Source organism: Thermobia domestica, chromosome 3, assembly GCF_964235325.1.
Source record: "Thermobia domestica chromosome 3, izTheDome1.hap1.1, whole genome shotgun sequence".
Classification (NCBI taxonomy): domain Eukaryota; kingdom Metazoa; phylum Arthropoda; class Insecta; order Zygentoma; family Lepismatidae; genus Thermobia; species Thermobia domestica.
In genome coordinates, this window is record NC_137456.1 from 187,095,717 (window position 1) to 187,114,198 (window position 18,482).

Below are 18,482 nucleotides of genomic sequence, written 5' to 3' on the forward strand. Positions count from 1 at the left end.
GTCAATACAGGTGTACTTTTCTGTCGAATTGCATGTTTTCTTCGCAGAATCATTCATTGATATCCAACATGTACCATGTCTGGGTACAGGCTGTCAAACCTATACTGTACAACGCATGTTTTGAACCCATGTGCAGTTCCTGTTCATTCCTAACATGTTAATACTAAAAACAGCCTCTGTAAAGGGAATGTTTCTGGAGTCGAGAAGTAGTTTGTACAACACCTGTTCAATTATTCCCTGTCAGGTGTTAGACATGTAGCTGTACGCTGCCTGTACATTGCTGTAGGAAGGGCTAAGTACAAACAATGTATGGTCAGTGCAGAACAGACGTCAATACAGGTGTACTTTTCTGTCGAATTACATGTATTTTTCACAGTACATGATCACTCACTGTACATGCAACATGTAAAATGCTTGTATTTAAACTATTAAACATTCAACGCATCATTGTTCAACGCATTTTTGAGCGCTTGTACAGTGCTTGTTAATTTTTTAAGATGTTGAAGGCAAAACCAGTGTCTGTACATGCAATATACATTGATGTTACCGAGCTCACTGTACAGCGTATACCCGTTTACCTCAAAATAAATCTCAATACATGCACTTACAGATAAAGAAGCGCCTATTTTTTAATGAAACAGGTACGTAACATGCAACATGCATAAAACAGGACCTGGAAAAATGTAACACATGCACTAGACATGCTTTTCGAGTGCCTGTACAGTACCTGTACAGATTTTTCATTTTCGTATGGATTGGTAGTTTTCTAAGATAAGTATAAAAATAAATGGAAAAGGCAGAAACTTGTTACTCATCACTTTTTTGAAAGATTCAGTACTTGCTGCCACATGTGAAAGAGTCAGCTTTATTCTCACTTCAGCTTTTATTCTTTCTAAAGTACAGTGAATGGTTGGTGGATGCTTAAGCTCTCAACGTGAGGTTGAGAACCCTTCTGCGTCTATTCTTTCTTCTATCATACTAGTCTTTTAGTTTTCTCTCGTAATAGTTAACGCTCCGCTCAACGTTGTGTGTGTGAGTGTTTGTGTCGTTCATCATGTTCGTCTTGTGTTACGCTTCTTGTATGTTCTTCTTAAGAGTAGGCGATGAATTTGAATATTTCATGGCTTTGAGATCTCTCAATGCTAAGTTAAATATAATGTCTGGGATGAAAAAATTCGGAAATAGGCCGGAACTGGTTCCACTTACTCAGAAGCTTCTTACATCTGCTAAGTCTGCTTACCGTAACTACAAAGCATACTTAGAAAACCTAAGAAAGGAAGAAGCTCAAAAAGAAGTAAAGAAGAAAAGATGAAACAAAAATACAAATAAAGAGAGGTGATAGAGAAATTGATAAAGGAAAAAGAGAGCATTATGAGATTTTGGTAACTTTTTCGTGTGCTTTTGGTCACTTTTCAACTATTTAAAAGAGACCAGACCACTATGAACCCTGAGACCGATAACTTGCAGAAAATGGTGGATAGGAAAAACTCCTCCTTAATAACTTACTTCTTTATGAAGAAGGACTTAAGTGTATGTGAAAATATGAAAATCTTGTTACTGCATACGTTCTTGTTACTACTTTTTATTTCCTTTTTATATGCAACTGCACTTTTAATTAACATTGTAATTTATTCTAAAAGTTCATACTAAGAGTATAAACATAATGAACATTATTTGTTTTGATTTCATTGTGGTAAAGGAGAATGACATACATTACCTTTTTACAGTTTACTTTTCATTGTATGCGGAATATTGGTAGAAGCCATACTTATGTTTACGAATCATGTAGTACCAAGACAAAATTTGTAACAAAACAATTGTGAAAGGCAAAATCTTATTGCCACGTAATGGTAATCTAGATGCTATGTATTAATTACATTACTTTAATTTTGTATTGTTGGACATAATAAAAATATAGTAATTTGGCCTTATCCATAACCGCCCGAAGGGGTGGGGGAGCAGAGGGGCTCGCTTCCCTCCTGGCTCACGAAAACAAATTTAAGATTTTCTTAATACAAAAGAAAAAAAAAGTATAGCAACCAGAGAGGGATGGCTCCCACTACAAAATTTTCTTCGGAGGCCCATGGCCTTATTCCATCCAGATCAAAGTTGAAATACAAAACCGTGCAAGGTATGAAATCAGTAATGAACCTCTAAACCCAAGTAAACCTTTTATTATTATTATTATTATTATTATTATTATTATTATTATTATTATTATTATTATTATTATTATTATTAGCTGACAAACTTAAGTAAAATAATTTTAAATGTTAACATGTTAAAACACTACGTATTTCAGGTATGATGCAGCCGGCTCTATTTTGGTTGAAAAAAAAGTGTAAAATTCAGTTTTGCCCAGCGTTGTTTTGAATTCATCGGGCCACTTGCCCAGTTCGGCATTGTGTTGCGGGCTTACTGTTAAAAGAATGAAAACAGTGTCCTTCCAAAATCACTTTTTAAAAAACGTGTCACCGGACATTATTAATAGAAATGTTATTTATTTCAAAACTATTTTGGCTTTGCTTGGGTTGTAAAAGCCAATGTCCCATGCCATAAACGTAGCTAACACCTAGTGGCCCAGTGTCGATAGTCGATATAGCGACACGTCGAAAGATTGGTGCTAGTGTACCAGCGAGTCGAAGCAGCTAACTAGAGTCGGGTTGTTGAAGTTAGCAGCGAGGAGTGGCAGACTGGAACATAAAGGGCCCAGGTGGGGATTAATCATGGGGGGCCCTCTCACTACACACACACACACACACACATATATATATATATATATATATATATATATATATAATATATATAATTTAGGGAATGCACGTGCATCCCTCCCCCCCCCCCCCCTTCGTTGTAAATATACACTACCTAAAGTGAGAAGCTAATAGCAGCACTTTCCAAAAATTTCTGCCGTCATGTGATTCTGATTATTCTTTTGCATGACACAAGTATCCATCATTTTCCGAGTGTCCATGATTAGAGAAATTCCTAATCCAAAGAATTAAATTAATTATATAATGCAAATTACAATCTAACGATACAAAGCGACCGTGGCTCATTTGGTAAAGCGTTGACTTGGATTTCGGAAAGTCGTGAGTTTAGTTCCTGAGATCGGACCTTTTCCAGGACGTTTCCTCATTCACACCATAGATGCCTAAAGGCAGTAGAAAATCAAATTTAAGTCAAATGTACAGGTGCAACTCCCGTCATAAAATGCGGCCCTATATGTATATATATATAATATAGTTGTTGGGATGTTTGCGACTGAGGAAGTACGCAATAAACAATACTATACTGTAGCAATAAAATATAGTATACACTAAATGACATAGACACCCTAAGAATCGTAAATGCCCTGAATATAGTATACACTACACTACCTATTCAATATCACAATTGTTGCAATTACAAAAAATAATATAACTACGTACAATGTAAGAGAAGTAATTAACTCACATAACTTTGTTGCTAGTACACACGGATGAAAATCTAAATTGTTTGATGTGACTAGTAAGTTCATTGTTCTGTTTAACGTATCGGGCTTCATATGAATAACAACACAGAAAATAATTTAAAACAATCAGCTAACTTATAACATAGTTTGATTACTGCATTAGTTTTCAAATAGTTTGATTGATTTGAAATAATTGACAAAACCTCCCAGAAGCGTTCAATTTTAATAATTTTTGTCTCCTTCCAAGGATGCAACACATGAGAACTGAAAAGTCCAATTCAAGTGCAAAATTATAGGGCTCCAAGTGCCGATCTTACAGAGTAAGGAATTCTACATTAGAATTCTGTCACGCAGAATGAGGTTTAAAGGACCTTCTTGCCAAATGTGCGATCCTGTAATAAATCCATCAGTTTCTTTGGGATTAGATTCCCGACCACAGGCTCTGTTCTTTGGAATCCCGTGGATGTGTGGCACCTCTAGACCCCCGTTCTTCAATTCCTCTTCAATTTACTGAAATTACGTTCCTGTCAAGAGGGCTTAAAATCTTTTGCTGTGGAGCCCAAAATCTGAGCAGCCGCTACTGATCAAAACAGTAAATTTGGAAAGGGTCCTGACTACTCTTTAGGCCTCGTAATCAGGTTTTGAGAAACTTCATACAGCGGTATTCAATATACCTAATAAATATAACGTTATGGCAGTTTTAAACTTTGGGATTAATTCTTATTAAAATAGGCCATTAAACTTCGCCTGCCAAAACGTTATTGGTGCACTTCTTTTCAGTCAGGCATTCGATAAAACAAATTATAAGGGGCCATGTGCCCGTGGCCGTACTTAAGGGGGCTCTTATGGTAATCATGTTACTGTGTCCGGAAATTCTCTGGAGGAATACAACCAATCGTGGTCTCAATCAGAAGGTTATAGCCTCTAAGATACAAATCGAGCCTATATGTGACATGCTGAATCAGGTAGCGAAGGCCCAATACTTCAGCATTTTCAATTGCTGTTTCGCATACTATCGAATTGGGTTGGATCCGCCCTCTATGCGTGCACGAGCGTTCTCTACAAAGGAAGACAGTACGTCATTAGGGAATTAAGCCTGTCCCTGCTATTTTTCCAAGATCTCCTGTGCAATTTTTTGATCGTTCCACTAAATCGTACATAAATTTGTATCTAGATAATGTCCTCATCTTAAGTCCCACGTTGGACGACCATTTTCAGCATTTAGAGTATGCTTCCAGAGTATTTTTGAATGCGCCAACTTTCCCCTTAATTCCGAAAATGTGATTTCCTTTTAACATGAGATTCATTTTCTTGGTCATGTCATTACTGACTGGACAGTGAAAACTGACCCGCGACATAATGAACCAATGAAATGTTTCCGTATTCTTAAGAATAAGAAACAAATTGAGAGTACACTCATAAAATTTGGTACGTGAAGCAATAAAGTAGTCCACTATATGGTATTCCCAAAGGTGTGGCTTGATTATGCCTACTTGCATTCTTGACTCTGTTGATGCCAGGGTTTGAAAACACCCGGGCTTTTTTGAAAAAGCCCAACCCACCTGGGCCCATATGGGTTTTTTGGGATATTTTCGGGTTTAATCGTTTTTTTTAGAAATATTTCAATGTCTTTGGGGTAAAAGTGTTAAAATGTGATTTATATTTCAAGATTGTCATTGTCACAACTTGCAACAATTTTCTACTTACTGCTGTTTTGAAAAAAAAAAAAGCCGCCATTTTGAAATTTTACATTCGATCGCCGAGGAAAGTTATACAGCAAATTTAGCATATCTCCTGCTTCTACCGTCAAACTTTCAACTGAAAATTGCGCTTCGTAGTGTGGATACTCGCGGTTTTGAAAAAATGGCCGCCATTTTGATATTTTAAGTTGATATGCCGCCAAAATCTATACAGGAAATTTAGAATGTCTCGTGCTTGTATTCTGAAAATTTTAACTTACAAGGCCGAAAGTTGTACCCTGTAGTGTGTGTGGTAGAGGCAGACAAACGAATTGAGTCGATTTTGTGTTTAACGTCCCTTTCAGCAGCGAGGTTATATGAAACGGGACCTACTGATTAACTTGGAATCCGAACCACATGAGCTCCCTGTGGGAAGCAAACCCGGGTCTTACGCCGAAAACGCGTACACTAACCGCATAGCCGTGAAGGAGCTCGGCAGACAAACGAACAAATGTAGATCAAGTCATCCAGAAGCCCGACTGACGTTCGCCAAGTATGAATACCAAAAGGGGTCTATTAACTTAAAACAAAGATACAATTCAAGTTGTATGAAATAAATAAATGTTTTAAAATGTCTTATATGAAATTAACATCCTCCAGGGTAAATAAACCTGCCATATTTTCTCTATGAGAATACGGGGCACCTCAGATCCTCCCTTCCTCAATTTTCCAACACAATGCAATGAACTATAGTCTGGTTATGAACAAAAGTATAATAGGCCGCGGTGGCTCAGTGGTAGAGCGTTCACCTCTAATGCATGGGGTTCCTAGTTCGATCCCAGCTCGCACCAAGTGAGCTTTGTGGTGGACGAATACCTTGTGCGTGGGTTTTCTCGGGATTCTCACGTTTCCTCCCACTTTCTTCATTCCGTCATTTCAGTCATTTCTCATCATCACCGTTACCTTGAGCATAGCAGGCATAACCGTGAGACTAAAACTAAAAGATTTCATTTTATTATTTTTTTTTTCAATAATATAATAGGCGAAAGTTCACTAAGCAGTAGCTGCTTTTCTCTGTTCGTACACTGCAATTAATTGTATAGACTGAAGATGCCTAAAAACTTAAGATGTGCTATAAAAATGCTTTACAGGAAAACAATATGCAAATTATTTAAATCAGTGGTACAATCTACTTTCAATGTTTTTCGCACGTTTAGCAATATTTATTTACATGGCTGTATCTGCCAAAATTACGTTCGTCAGTTTAATCTGATGAAAAGCTGATTTTTCTCCTTGTGTCGTGTGTAATTGTCAGGACCAGATTTACATTTTCTAAGACCTGGACCAAAGCACAATTCTGTGCCCCTAGCCTCTGAAAAAGATTATAATTTTTGTTAACTTATCTAATGGGTTGCTGAAGAAAAGGTTAGTAATCCTCCCTGTGTTTGTAAATGTAGAAACACTCAAAGCTTTTTTAATGTTTCGGAGAGTATCCAACATTGCAAATTTCGCTCGCTATCAAGTCGAACAGGGTGGTGTTATAACTTCCTCGAAACGGTTACATGCAACAGCGTACTGTTCATTCACTAATTACAGGATTCCTAGCCAATGTCAGAATTTTCTGTTTTCACTTTTCGAATAAGCTGATATTGATAGCAAAAATGGAACGGAGTTAAAATGTGGGACATTTCCCTGTCTCGACTAAATTTACGGGGACGCGGGACACTCGGGCCCAAAAACGGGACATTCTCGTTTTTTACGGGACGTATGGCAGGCTTAAGCGTAAAATAAATAGTTTTATTGTTGAAATATTCATTTTCGATCCTTCTGCTTTTAATTCGGGAATTTCCCAACCACTTCTTTAACGGCGTGTACATCAAAACTTACTTCCACTAGTACGGAAAATTGAACTCAGCATTTGAAATAGTAAGCGTTACATAGTCTTCGGAACCCCGAGCATTAATCTGACAAGAATTTTTACGCTATTGCTGGTGTTGATTCTACAGAATGCTTATTTGAAGAGTAGCAACAAATGACTGAATTAAACTGTTATTGTTGGAAAATCCGAATTTTAGTTGAGGAACCTTGTGTTTTACATCAAAGGTAAGAAATAATACTAATAGTTTAACTAATTTATTTACATATATACCTATATTACCACTCCTGCTTAAGCAATTATACGAGGGTAAGTCAACTGAAAACCATAAAAGTAGAAATAAAAATCCGCGTATGGCGCCAGTGAGCTGTAAGTTGGCATGCCTGTTTACGATAGTATGCCGGATGTCTCCTAGGTGGCAGCAGCCGGCAGATGTACAAACACCGGCGCAACAAGAGTTCCAAAATGGCAGCCCCACTAGCCACATGCACCAGCGAGGAGCAGCGTTCTGTGATTCGGTTTTTGCGAAGTGAAGGTGTGAAACCGATTGACATTTTTAGGCGAATGAAGGTTCAGTATAAAGATGCGGGTTTGTCACAGCCACAAATCTATGAATGGTGCCGGAAATTTGCAAATGGTGTTACGTCTGTGGCCGATGCTCCACGCCCCGGCCAGGCTCGGCGCGTAGTGACTCCAGAGACCATTGCAGCCGTTGAAGCTGTCGTTTTGGAAAACCGCCGTGTGACAATAGACGAAATTGCAGTATGTGTACACATGAGTCATGGATCGGCACATCATATTGTGAATGATGTTCTCCAGTTTCATAAGGTGCCTGTCTGCAAGATGGATGCCCCGACAACTGACGCCTGAACTGAAACAGTGACGTGTTGATGCGTGCGAAGACCTTTTGTGGCGTGCTGAACGTGACGGTAATGCCTTCCTGTCACGAATCGTCACTGGAGACGAAACATGGGTGCATTACCATCAGCCTGAAACAGAGCGAGCGAGCAAGGAGTGGCGCCACTCCTCATCACCGAAACCCAAAAAGTCCACTCCGATGAAGAGGTACGCAACGCGGTGCACGAGTGGTTGCGCCGTCGCCCAAAATACTTTTTTTCTGCAGGTATCCAGGCTCTTCCGAAGCGCTGGCGGACTTGCATTGAACGAGGAGGGGACTATGTTGAAAAGTGATTTACTTCTGTACCCTGTGTGACCAATAAATAATATTTAAAAAAATAATTATGGTTTTCATTTGACTTCCCCTCGTATGTTATAAGAAAAAGGAAGTCGTGATATAAAGCGGTAAAATGTAGTGTTGCATGATTTCGAACAAAAAAAAATCAATAATAACAAAACTGAGGTTTTGTATGTGACGTGGAAAGAGGACATAGATGTGACTGGTAACAAATGGAGTATTACACTATTCCGCGTGCAGTGCATCACTCAGTTCCATGAGTGAGGATGGAGACGGAAATTGTCGCGAATTCGTGTCTCAAAAATTAACCACAGATGTTCCACTTACGTGGAGTTTAAGGAATTGGGCGTGTCAGGTGCCCGATTTTCTTCAGACCACATCGTAATAGCTGCAGCTGTATGAATGGTGAATTGGCGCATTATCGCCCTTGAATATTGCGTCATTGTCTGTAAACAATGTCTCAACCATAAGATGCATTTGGGCTTCTACAGAGACATATTCACGGGCAATGGCGGAACCATTAAGCATTATCACAGGACCTACTGAAAATCAGACTATTGCGGCTCACAACATAACTAAGCCGTCGGGATGTTTCACGGATGGGCGGAGACACTGTGGATCAGACGCTTCTGTTTTGAGTATCCGCCACACGTAAAACGTCCGTGATTTGAAATAAGGTGAACGATGACTCATTTAACCATATCACATGTTTGCAGTCTCTTTTTCTAATTTAACAAAATAGACGTGCTTAACTATGAATTTTCTGGTAGAGTAGTAACATGGAGGAAAGAGAATTAAGAGATTCAAGAGACGTTAACAGCTATGTTATGCACTGGTCAGCATCAAGATGTTAGTGACATTTAACGAGTATCACATAAAACCACTTTAGACACAACAAAGTTACTTTTTCATCATTAGATGACAGCACAACAGACTTTTTCAATTTTCATCCTAGAATTACAGTTGATTTAAAGGTAAAGAATCACTTGACCTAAGATACTTGACTTAAGGTTATTTTTAAGGTTCAGATAGTTTGAATTTAACACGGTAGATGGCACCACCGTCACCAATGTTACCATATACAACTAATAAAATGACTAATTCAAAAACTAAGCAAAAACGTATACAGTCTGGTTAATGGACGTTACAAAATCTAGGGAATGGTACGTGTCTACTTTACATATTGTTGTTAGTTTCATTGGTAGAGCCCACCAAAGTTAAATAAACAATCAACTTTATCTCCCATATTTTCTAGCAGAAACTGACCAAACTTTGCACATCCATTTAAGATTGAAATATCTAGGGAATGGTACGTGTCGATTTCACATATTGTTGTTAAATTGTTGAAGGCCACCATTGTTAAATAAACAATCAATTTATCTGCCACACTTTCTACCAGGGTTGAAAAAAATGATTTAAAAAAAAACACAGAACGTTTTTTATGTTTAGAACATGTTTTTTTGTTTAAAACGTTTTTAACGTTTAAAACAAAGTACTTTGATTTAAACAAAAAAAAAAAACGTTTAAAATATTTATTTTGTTTAAAACAATAATCTAAATAGACATATATATTAAATTTTTACACTCTTAGGTATTGCTTGTCATCTATATTCAACCGCTAGATCAAATTTCGGGAACTTCCCTAATTTCGATCCGCCCAAATGTTCAATTCCGGAGAAAGAAATCGGGAATTTTCCGATCTCCGTTCACAGAATATGTAGTTTAGTTTCTTTGTGTTACGTTCTATCAAGGCTTTAAACCTCAATGACTCAGTCTTAAACCTCAAATTAAGGCTGGAAGATGGTTTTGGTACCAATTTATTCCTGAAAGATGCAGTTTTGCTGATGTGCATTTTATGTATGTGAAAGGAGGGTAAATATCTTTTTTTTTTTTTTTTTTTTTTTGTTTTTGTTTTTTCAACAGTTTTTTGGGGAATAGATTCGTAAAAATTGTTACGTGAAGCAATGAAGTAGGCCACTACGTGGCAGTATCGTGTATTTGGACTTCTTACTTATATGGGGTAGCAGGAAAGGGGCAAAGTTAGCCAATTTTTGGAGGGTTTTTTTTTTTTTTTTTTTCGTAAATTACATTTATTTTTACAACAAACATCAATAGCTCAGTCCTTAATTAAGCTAGAAAGATGGTTTGGTACCAAAGTATTTTTGCAGGATGAAGCTTTCCGCCATTTGCATTTTATGTATATAGAGGGTACATATGTACGGCCGAGAGAGGGAGGATGAAGTTGTTTTTTTAAAAATTTTTCATCAAATTTTTTTCATCAGGTTTTGGCGGGTATTTCTCACCCCTTTGTGGTACATCCTAAAATTTGGTATGTGAAGCAATGAAGTAGTCCCCTACATGATAGTAACCTGTATGTGTACATGTTGTTTATAGAGGAAGAGGGGTCAAATTTGGTAATTTACATTTATTTTCGGGACGGTCCCATATAACACAAGATATATTTCACTGAAGTGGTCTAGAAGCATAGTTCTTGTTCGTATACACGATGTGTGCAGCAAAAATGATTTCCATATGGACGTGGTACTGTCGTGGGGGAGGGGAGAGAATGTCTAATTCAATGAATGTTTTTCTGTGCATTTTTTAATACTTCCTACATAAAACGAATTCATTACGCAATGCCAGCAATGGCTACCATTTCTTATATTATTGTCACAAGTATGTGACCTACACATTAGCATCATTTTGTCAGCGCAGATGACTGCAAGAGTTGCTAGAGCCCCGCGAAGTCCATATTTTCGTATTTTTTAATGATTTTATGCCTATTCGTTTCTACAAATATGGCGGGAATTTCACGAATGTTACCTCGTTGGAATCTGTGGTCTATAAAGCTTTCCAACTGTGTATAAATCATGACTGTGATAATTAGGATTGTCACCAGAGCCCCGAACGTGAGAGTCTACCATTTTGTTAAAATCCCTGGCGAGTGTCTAGAGTTAATTGTGTTGTTATGTCGTAGACGGTAATCATTGTTAGCTATCCATGTTGCAGATAGAGATGTATCTTGAAAACTGTTTAGTTAAAATGTCATTTGCTCCTTGTAGGCTAGTCACTGCTCTTTTCTATGAGTTGTATTGTATTTGTGAGAGTATTTTTTCTAACTTATGATGTGAGAACTGTTCATTATTATGGAAATCATAGTGATTAAAAAATACCTAAGTTTTGAATTTGTGAATTTGGATCTTAGAATAGTATATAGTGTGTTTAACCTCCATTATTCTTGGAAATTAAGAAATGTTCAAATACTTCACTTGAATTTCTGTTGGTTTAGTTATACGCACATTGATTTGCAGAATTTCGTTCAGTAATTGCTGTTATAATAAGAATATAACTCTGCTTGTAATTTACTCCATGCTTAAATCCTGCAGAGGATGGGTTGTTTGTTAGAAAATTAAATTAGCTTCTTCAATCTGATATTTTAGTTGTTTTAAACATGTCCAATCAGCATCGAAAAAAAAAACACGTTTAAAACAATTTGTTTAAAACGTTTAAAACAAACTGAATAAAACAACAGCCCTCGTTTTAAACATGTTTTAAACACTTGTTTTAAACATTTTGTTTTAAACATATCAACCCTGCTTTCTACCACAAACTAACCAAACCAGGCACACCCATTTACGATTGAATTTTATATCTATCGTATGGTATAAGGGAGAGGGGGGTAAGAGTACGCACATAAGCTTACTTTCGCTCTAGCTACATTATATTGAGAACTAAAAGAAAGTTCCATATATGAATGGAAACATTGATCCTTGGACAACAAAACGATACAACTTCTAGACCCAAGGTACATAGTGTGTTTGAGAAAAAACAAATTAAACAAAACAAGTCAAATGCGTACTCTTGGACTGCTAGGAGTCTAAGAGTGCGCAAACACATGTGTAAGAGTACGCATTAACAATAATCACAAACGAACGGTCCCTGTCTTTCGTATCCCGAACAAGCGTCATGCCACCATGCTTTGCACTGTCCACACTGAACCCGGTCATCATCAAATGATTCACCACATCCCACACAAAAGGTTATTTCAGCTTCATTTAATTCGTCCTCTTGGGTTGAGGATGGTCCTGGAACTGCTAGTTGTTCTTCCTCTGGAGTCTTGTTGGGCTTTGAACTTGGTTTTTCTAAATGTTTCTTTTTCTTGGTAGTGTTCGCTTTGTTTTCTGTCATCTTCTGCAGCAATTTGTTCTTGTACGGTGATGATGATAATATTTCAGACTGTTTCCCTCTAGATTTTCGTTTCTTAGTGATCGAAGCTCTTGATAATGGACTCACATCGAAAATACTTTGACGTGGAGACACTTTTGTGCAAATGGACTTTGAAGAGCTAGTAGCATTGCCAGACGTTGAGGGCTGTGGAGAATTTGACGGTGCAGAACACTGCTTGCTGGTCTGAGACGATGATTGAATTATTTCGTCAGTCATATTGGTATGTTTATCTGTAGACCGAACAGGTAGAACATTCTTGCACTCAGTTGCGTTATCATCCGTGACTGTAATTTTTGTTACCTCTGATGGGGCGAAGTCTTCATCGGAAAATATATCAGGATTGAAAGGGTAGATGCCAGTTGCTGAGAAGGCATTTTCTGCTTTCTTAACATTCGCCACTCTTGTATATGCAGCGTTGAAAAGCCTGGCAACTTGCATTACTGTAACCACTTTTCCAGGATTAGATGTTAGCCACTTGTCAACTTCTTGCTCATAAGCATTCTTCAATGAGCTGAAAAATCCTTTGTCCAGTGGCTGCATTTTATGACTCGCGTGAGGTGGAATCGATAGTAGAGTAATATAATGAGCTCGACAAAACAGTACTGCACCAAGAGAACAATGAGATACATGATTATCTAAAATTAGGAGAACTGGGTCGTCTGGCGATGGCTTAACGTAGTTAGTAAAATGTTCGAGCCACGTTATAAACAACTCACTTGTCATTTGCCCTTTATCAGACACCATTTGTAAAGTTCCAGTTGGGGCGCCAAAGAACAATTCCGGCTTCATTCTTTTACAGGGAAATATTAACCCAGGAGGGATATATATACCTGAAGCACTAACACAGCATACGGATGTCACTAGTTCACCACGCTTTGCAGATGTAACTTTGCTCACATGGCGTTTACCCTTCCCCGAATACACTTTAGGTAATTTGTTAGGAACAGTCGAAATACCCGTCTCATCTACATTAAAAATTCTGTTTGGTGGAAACTTTGAGTCTTTGTAGCATCTCTCTAGATTGGCAAAGAAGCTTTTGCATTGGACTTCGTTGAATCCAACAGCTCTGGCAGTACTACATTGTTCCGGTGTCCGTAAGGATAGATTTTGCCTCTTAGAGAAACTCAGCAGCCAGTCTTTTCCTGCTCTCTTCTTAGTTGCATTGAATCTGGAATGAATACCATTTCTTTCCGCGAATTCATAAGCTAAATCCATGAGTTGCCTGCGAGTTAAGCCATAAAACCTTTCATCCATTTGTCTAATATACGTCGCTAATTCTTTCTCCATTTCCATATCAAACACATTGCGGAATCTTCCCAAGGAATCCGGAATAGTACCCTGAAACGACACAGAACAGAAATTGAATTACGTTTAATGTAAACCTAAACAGAGGAAGAACAACGATGGAAACACAAAATATAAGCAATTAATCTTAATTAACTTGTCTTTTACTTTCATCTTATGAAAACCGTACTTCTATAGAAACTGAACATAATTATAATTGGCTCTAAATATTACAATAGTTGAATGATGCCTGATATTCAAAGCTTATAATTCAATTTACCCTCAGTAATTATAACTATTTTTTTTACAAGTTTTATACAACGTATAGGCATGTAACATTGTGAGTGTGCTTTTTGAAATTATTAATACTCACAAGTTTTGAAAGCATTATTCTGTATCATCTAATATACTTTAAGGTATATTATCCTTACGATTCTTCTCTGTAATATATCACTGGTGTAATAAACTTAAAATACATTCGTGGGCATTTAACCACTATTGTCAAGAGACGAGTGTTTATGGCGCTTCCGAGACATCTGATTCCGTCTCCAGCGAAACCCTTGTAGCTAACAATTTGGTCACGATTCGCTGTAATGCTTGGATCACAACAACTTACCTTAAGACAGAATCAAATTAGTCTTCAAAACATCATAAATACTAGATCAATCCGAGCAGTGGTTTGAACATCAATAAATGCGTTACAAGGTACCTTTAGGATATAATTATGCACATTTCAAAAAATTGTCAGAGGAACTTTCTTCCCGTTTCGATGTGAGAACTGGCCTCCCAAACGTTTTTCTCCGAGGTTTGTTGTAGGTCTTACCAACGTTTAGTTGAAATACATTTTACTGATCATAGAATGTTTAAAATAAGGTCGAGAGTTCGTATTTTATACTATACTTATATAGGTAGATAATAAGGGATGTTAACATTGACATTTACGAGCGTAAAACTAAAAATATCCGAACTTTCACCATAATTTTCTTTGCGTTGGCGACACTGGCTTCTGCGCTCTCATGTTGCAATGTGGTACCCTTGTAGTTATGCTATAGGCGTGTAGGAAGTGATGCACCCATGGATGTGCAACCAATGAGATATGAAAAATTCAGGACCGATGGGAAAAGTGTTATTTTATATTGTTAAAGAAACGAAAGTACGGATAACTTTAGATTTACCCTCGTATATAAGTTACTCTTCAGAGATGTTATCAAGTATTTTCAGTTTCAACTTACAGCTTTCAATCTCTTCCTTAAAGTACTTTCCTTAGTGCCAATATCTCTCGCGACTTTTCTTTTCGACTCTCCTTGTTCTATTCTTTGACGTGCTTCTTCCAGTAGTTCTTGGGTAAATACAAGCTTCCGTTCTGTTTTTCTTTTATACTTCCCCATTCTCTAATACCTGTAACAAAGTTACCTAACTTGTTAATTGTCTTAAAGCTCAAAGATGATAACGAACAATAAAATAGCAGCAGAAATGAAATTTTTAAGTTTTACGTTCCACGGTTATGCCGGTTAGGCTAAAGGAGACGGTGATGATGAGAGATAAGTGAAATAGTGGAATAAAGAAAGTGGGAGGAAACGGGAAAACCCCGAGAAAACCCACGAGCACGGTGTTTGTCCACCACAAAGTCCACACGGCGCGAGCTGGGATCGAACCAGGGACCCCAAGCACCGGAGGTGAACGCTCTACCACTGAGCCACCGCGCCCCCCTAAAATAGCAGCAGAGTTTTAAATGCCATAAACCCCTCCCCTAATTTAGTAGGTGCAATATCTAGGTCATTCCATGTAAGTTCGAAAAATAAAACAGAAATTGATCACTTTTAATATTAGTCAAATTCTTAGTCTGAGACAATATACCTGAAACATATTGAGTGGTGGGCAAGAGTACGCATGCGGATTCTTACCCGCACCTCACTTGCTTCCTGAAATCGTCCCTACGTGACAGTCCATGTTATGCTGCTTCCATAGCAAAGTGTTGGCACTAACAACAGACATTACAGTTATTTGTGATATAACAACCCTGGTGTAATTACTATTCTACAGAGAAAAAAAGCTTACGTTCCAAAATCATAAACTTACATCAAATGTATGCAAAACAAATATTTACCTGCTTTTCTTCTGTGCCTTCTGACGACCAATACCAATACACCAAAGGTGGCCATTTTCCACTGGGCTCGCTCGGGCTCGCGCTCACCTGTCTCAGCTGGGCTCGCGCTCACTTCTCTCAACTGAGCTCGCACTCACTCGGGCTCGCGCTCATCTCTCTGGACTGGGCTCGCACTCACTCGCGCTCGCACTCACCAGTCTCAACTGGACTCGCGATCCCTAGCGCTCGCGACCACTTCTCCCAACTGGGCTCGCGCTCACTCGCGCTCGCACTCACTAATCTTATCTGGGCTCGCGCTCATCTCTCGACTGAGCTCGCACTCACTCGGGCTCGCGCTCATGTCTCTCGACTGGGCTCGCACTCACTCGCACTCGCGATCACTTCTCCCAACTGGGCTCGCACTCACTTCTGTCCACTGGGCTTGCACTCATCCGGGCTCGCGCTCACTTGTCTCAACTGGACTTGCGATCACTAGCGCTCGCGATCACTTCTCCCAACTGGGCTCGCGCTCACTTCTCTCCAATAGGCTTACGCTCATCCGGGCTCACGCTCACTTGCCTTAATTGGGCTCGCGGGTATATGATGGGTATAAAGAGGTATTAAAATCTAGACTTTGACTAGCAGTAGGCCTAATTCAGTAGAAAATAGAGCTATTAATGCTATATATCAGTTGTCAGATATAAAAATAAAATAATAAAAATGTTGCAGGGTTTAATGTATTAAACGTGGGCGGACTTTGAGGAGCTTGAAATAAAATGCTCCTGATATTTAAATCTGGGCTTTGTCTACTAGTAGGCCTAGTTTCTCAATAGAAAATAGGCTATATGACTAACGTCATATAGGAGTTATCAGACATCACAATAAAATATTAAGAGTGTTGCAGAGATCAAGTCTTAAGGCTGTCATCACACTTGCAGACCAATACTCATTAAATGAATCTCTTTATTTACTAAGATCAAAACAACTTATTAAAAAAAAAGCTTAGTGTTAGTAAATAAGAAAGAAACTTGTTTGAGTGTTTGTCTGCAAGCACGACGGCAGCACTAAGAAGCAAAGCCTAAATATATCTGAGTATGATGATTTCGTTTAAAAAAAAAAAAAAAAAAAAAAAAAAAAAAAAAAAAAGTCCTGTTAGCAAACAAATTGTATTATGTAAGTACTCATGCCTTATCATGAAATTATTTTAATGCAGTTGATGAATTGTCAGGCTTATAAGAAAAATTTGGTTCGAAAATTTCCAGGGCCAAAATTAGGCTTACTGTCGCCCATGTTTCACACATTAAACTTGCAACATCTCTATTTTATTCTGATATCTGATAACTGCTATACGACATTAGTAGCTCTGCTTTCTACCGAGTTATTTGGCGTATTTGTAATTGTAGTCAAAAGCTAGATTTTAATATCCAGGGCATTTTATTACAAGTTCCTCAAGGTCTGCCTACATTTAATACAACGCAACTCCGCAACGTCCTTATTATTTTTTTATACCTGATAGATAAGTCATATAAGATAGTAGCTCCATTTTCTGCTTAGGAAGTAATTAACACCTGAATTTCAATATTCGGTGAATTTTATTACAAGTCCTTCAAGGAAGCTTATGTTTGCTATCGGCGAGCTTTTGTCCATCCCTGTAATATGAGACTGTCGGTGAGCTTATGTCCAACACCCACATTACGCATAGATATCTCTTGTTTTTAACACACAGATTCTTAGGTTTTAATTTTTTATTTATTTATATTTTTGTGAGAAGATAGCTTTAGAAGTAAAATTAGAAGTAGAAATTTAGGAAGACATTACAGGTATTCAACATTCGTGAAATTACAGAACTTATAATAACAAGAGCTAAACGTTTCCCGAAAATCTGCTAAACGTTTGGTAAAGGAAGTAACAGGATCTGATATCAGTGACTCTAAGTGTTTGTTAAAACCATTTTATAATAAAACAGCTACCTCTGTGGAAGCTAAAAGCAAACCAAAAGGTAAAAGGGAACTTTCTCTGGTCCCTTTATATCGGTTTGAATGTAACACAACGAAATAATAGTATTTCAGAGGGTATTGCAATGTCAATGGTCTCATAGGCTCCAGTAATACTTGCAGGAGTTCCGGCCTATCCTACAGGGATGTGCTAATCAAAGCACTAAAAATTAGAGATTTTTGAGAAATTTTGGTAGTGTATACCTCCAGAGCAATAACTTTTATATATATAGAGAAGGAAAAGTAGAAAAATATTTTCTAAATTTTTTAAAATGTACTTTTAATCGGAGGGGGCTTGTAAGAGAAGTAACACGGATAAAAATTAAGACTTTTTGTTGCTTCAAACTAAAAGAAGAAAACTTCCCTACTATATTAATTGTTGTATACAACAATCAGGGCCGGACTTCAGCCGATTGGACCGATTGTACCCAGTCGGGTCCCGCGCTAGAGTGTAATCTACTATTCAGTGCCGTCTTAGCAGCATAATGTTCCCCTGTGGAAACCAGTGTGGCTCCTATGACTAAATTCTGCAAGTAATACATGCAATTAATACATTCTGCTCGCGGGTCCCTCGGCCAAGTGATCATCAGACTTTTGGATGGCTCTGTTACTCTTGGCTTGTGAAATACTCACAATAACATATTGTAATACATGTACATCCATGAACATAAACAAGGGAGCGTATAG

The 18,482-nt window shown here is 37.9% G+C and overlaps 2 protein-coding genes across 3 annotated transcripts in view; one reads left to right on the forward strand and one right to left on the reverse strand.

Moving 5' to 3' along the window:
* The window catches only part of Cortactin (cortactin), a 773,732-nt gene that overhangs the window by 29,586 nt on the left and 725,664 nt on the right, over positions 1 to 18,482 (forward strand). The gene's annotated exons all lie outside the window — the stretch shown is intronic.
* On the reverse strand, positions 12,117 to 16,364 carry LOC145682063 (uncharacterized). The gene is made up of 2 exons (XM_081753660.1): positions 14,948 to 16,364; positions 12,117 to 13,769 (listed from the first exon to the last, which is right to left on the reverse strand). Exons 1-2 carry the CDS (start codon positions 15,101 to 15,103, stop codon positions 12,117 to 12,119), a joined length of 1,809 nt encoding a protein of 602 aa, XP_081609786.1. The 5' UTR covers positions 15,104 to 16,364.

Bases quoted from the DNA above. Each gene is read 5' to 3' on its own strand.
- LOC145682063 (XM_081753660.1), bottom strand. From the start codon at position 15,103: ATGGGGAAGTATAAAAGAAAAACAGAACGGAAGCTTGTATTTACCCAA. The intron at 13,770-14,947 runs GTAAGTTGAAAC...GTGTCGTTTCAG, and splicing joins TAAGGAAGAGATTGAAAGCT to GGTACTATTCCGGATTCCTT.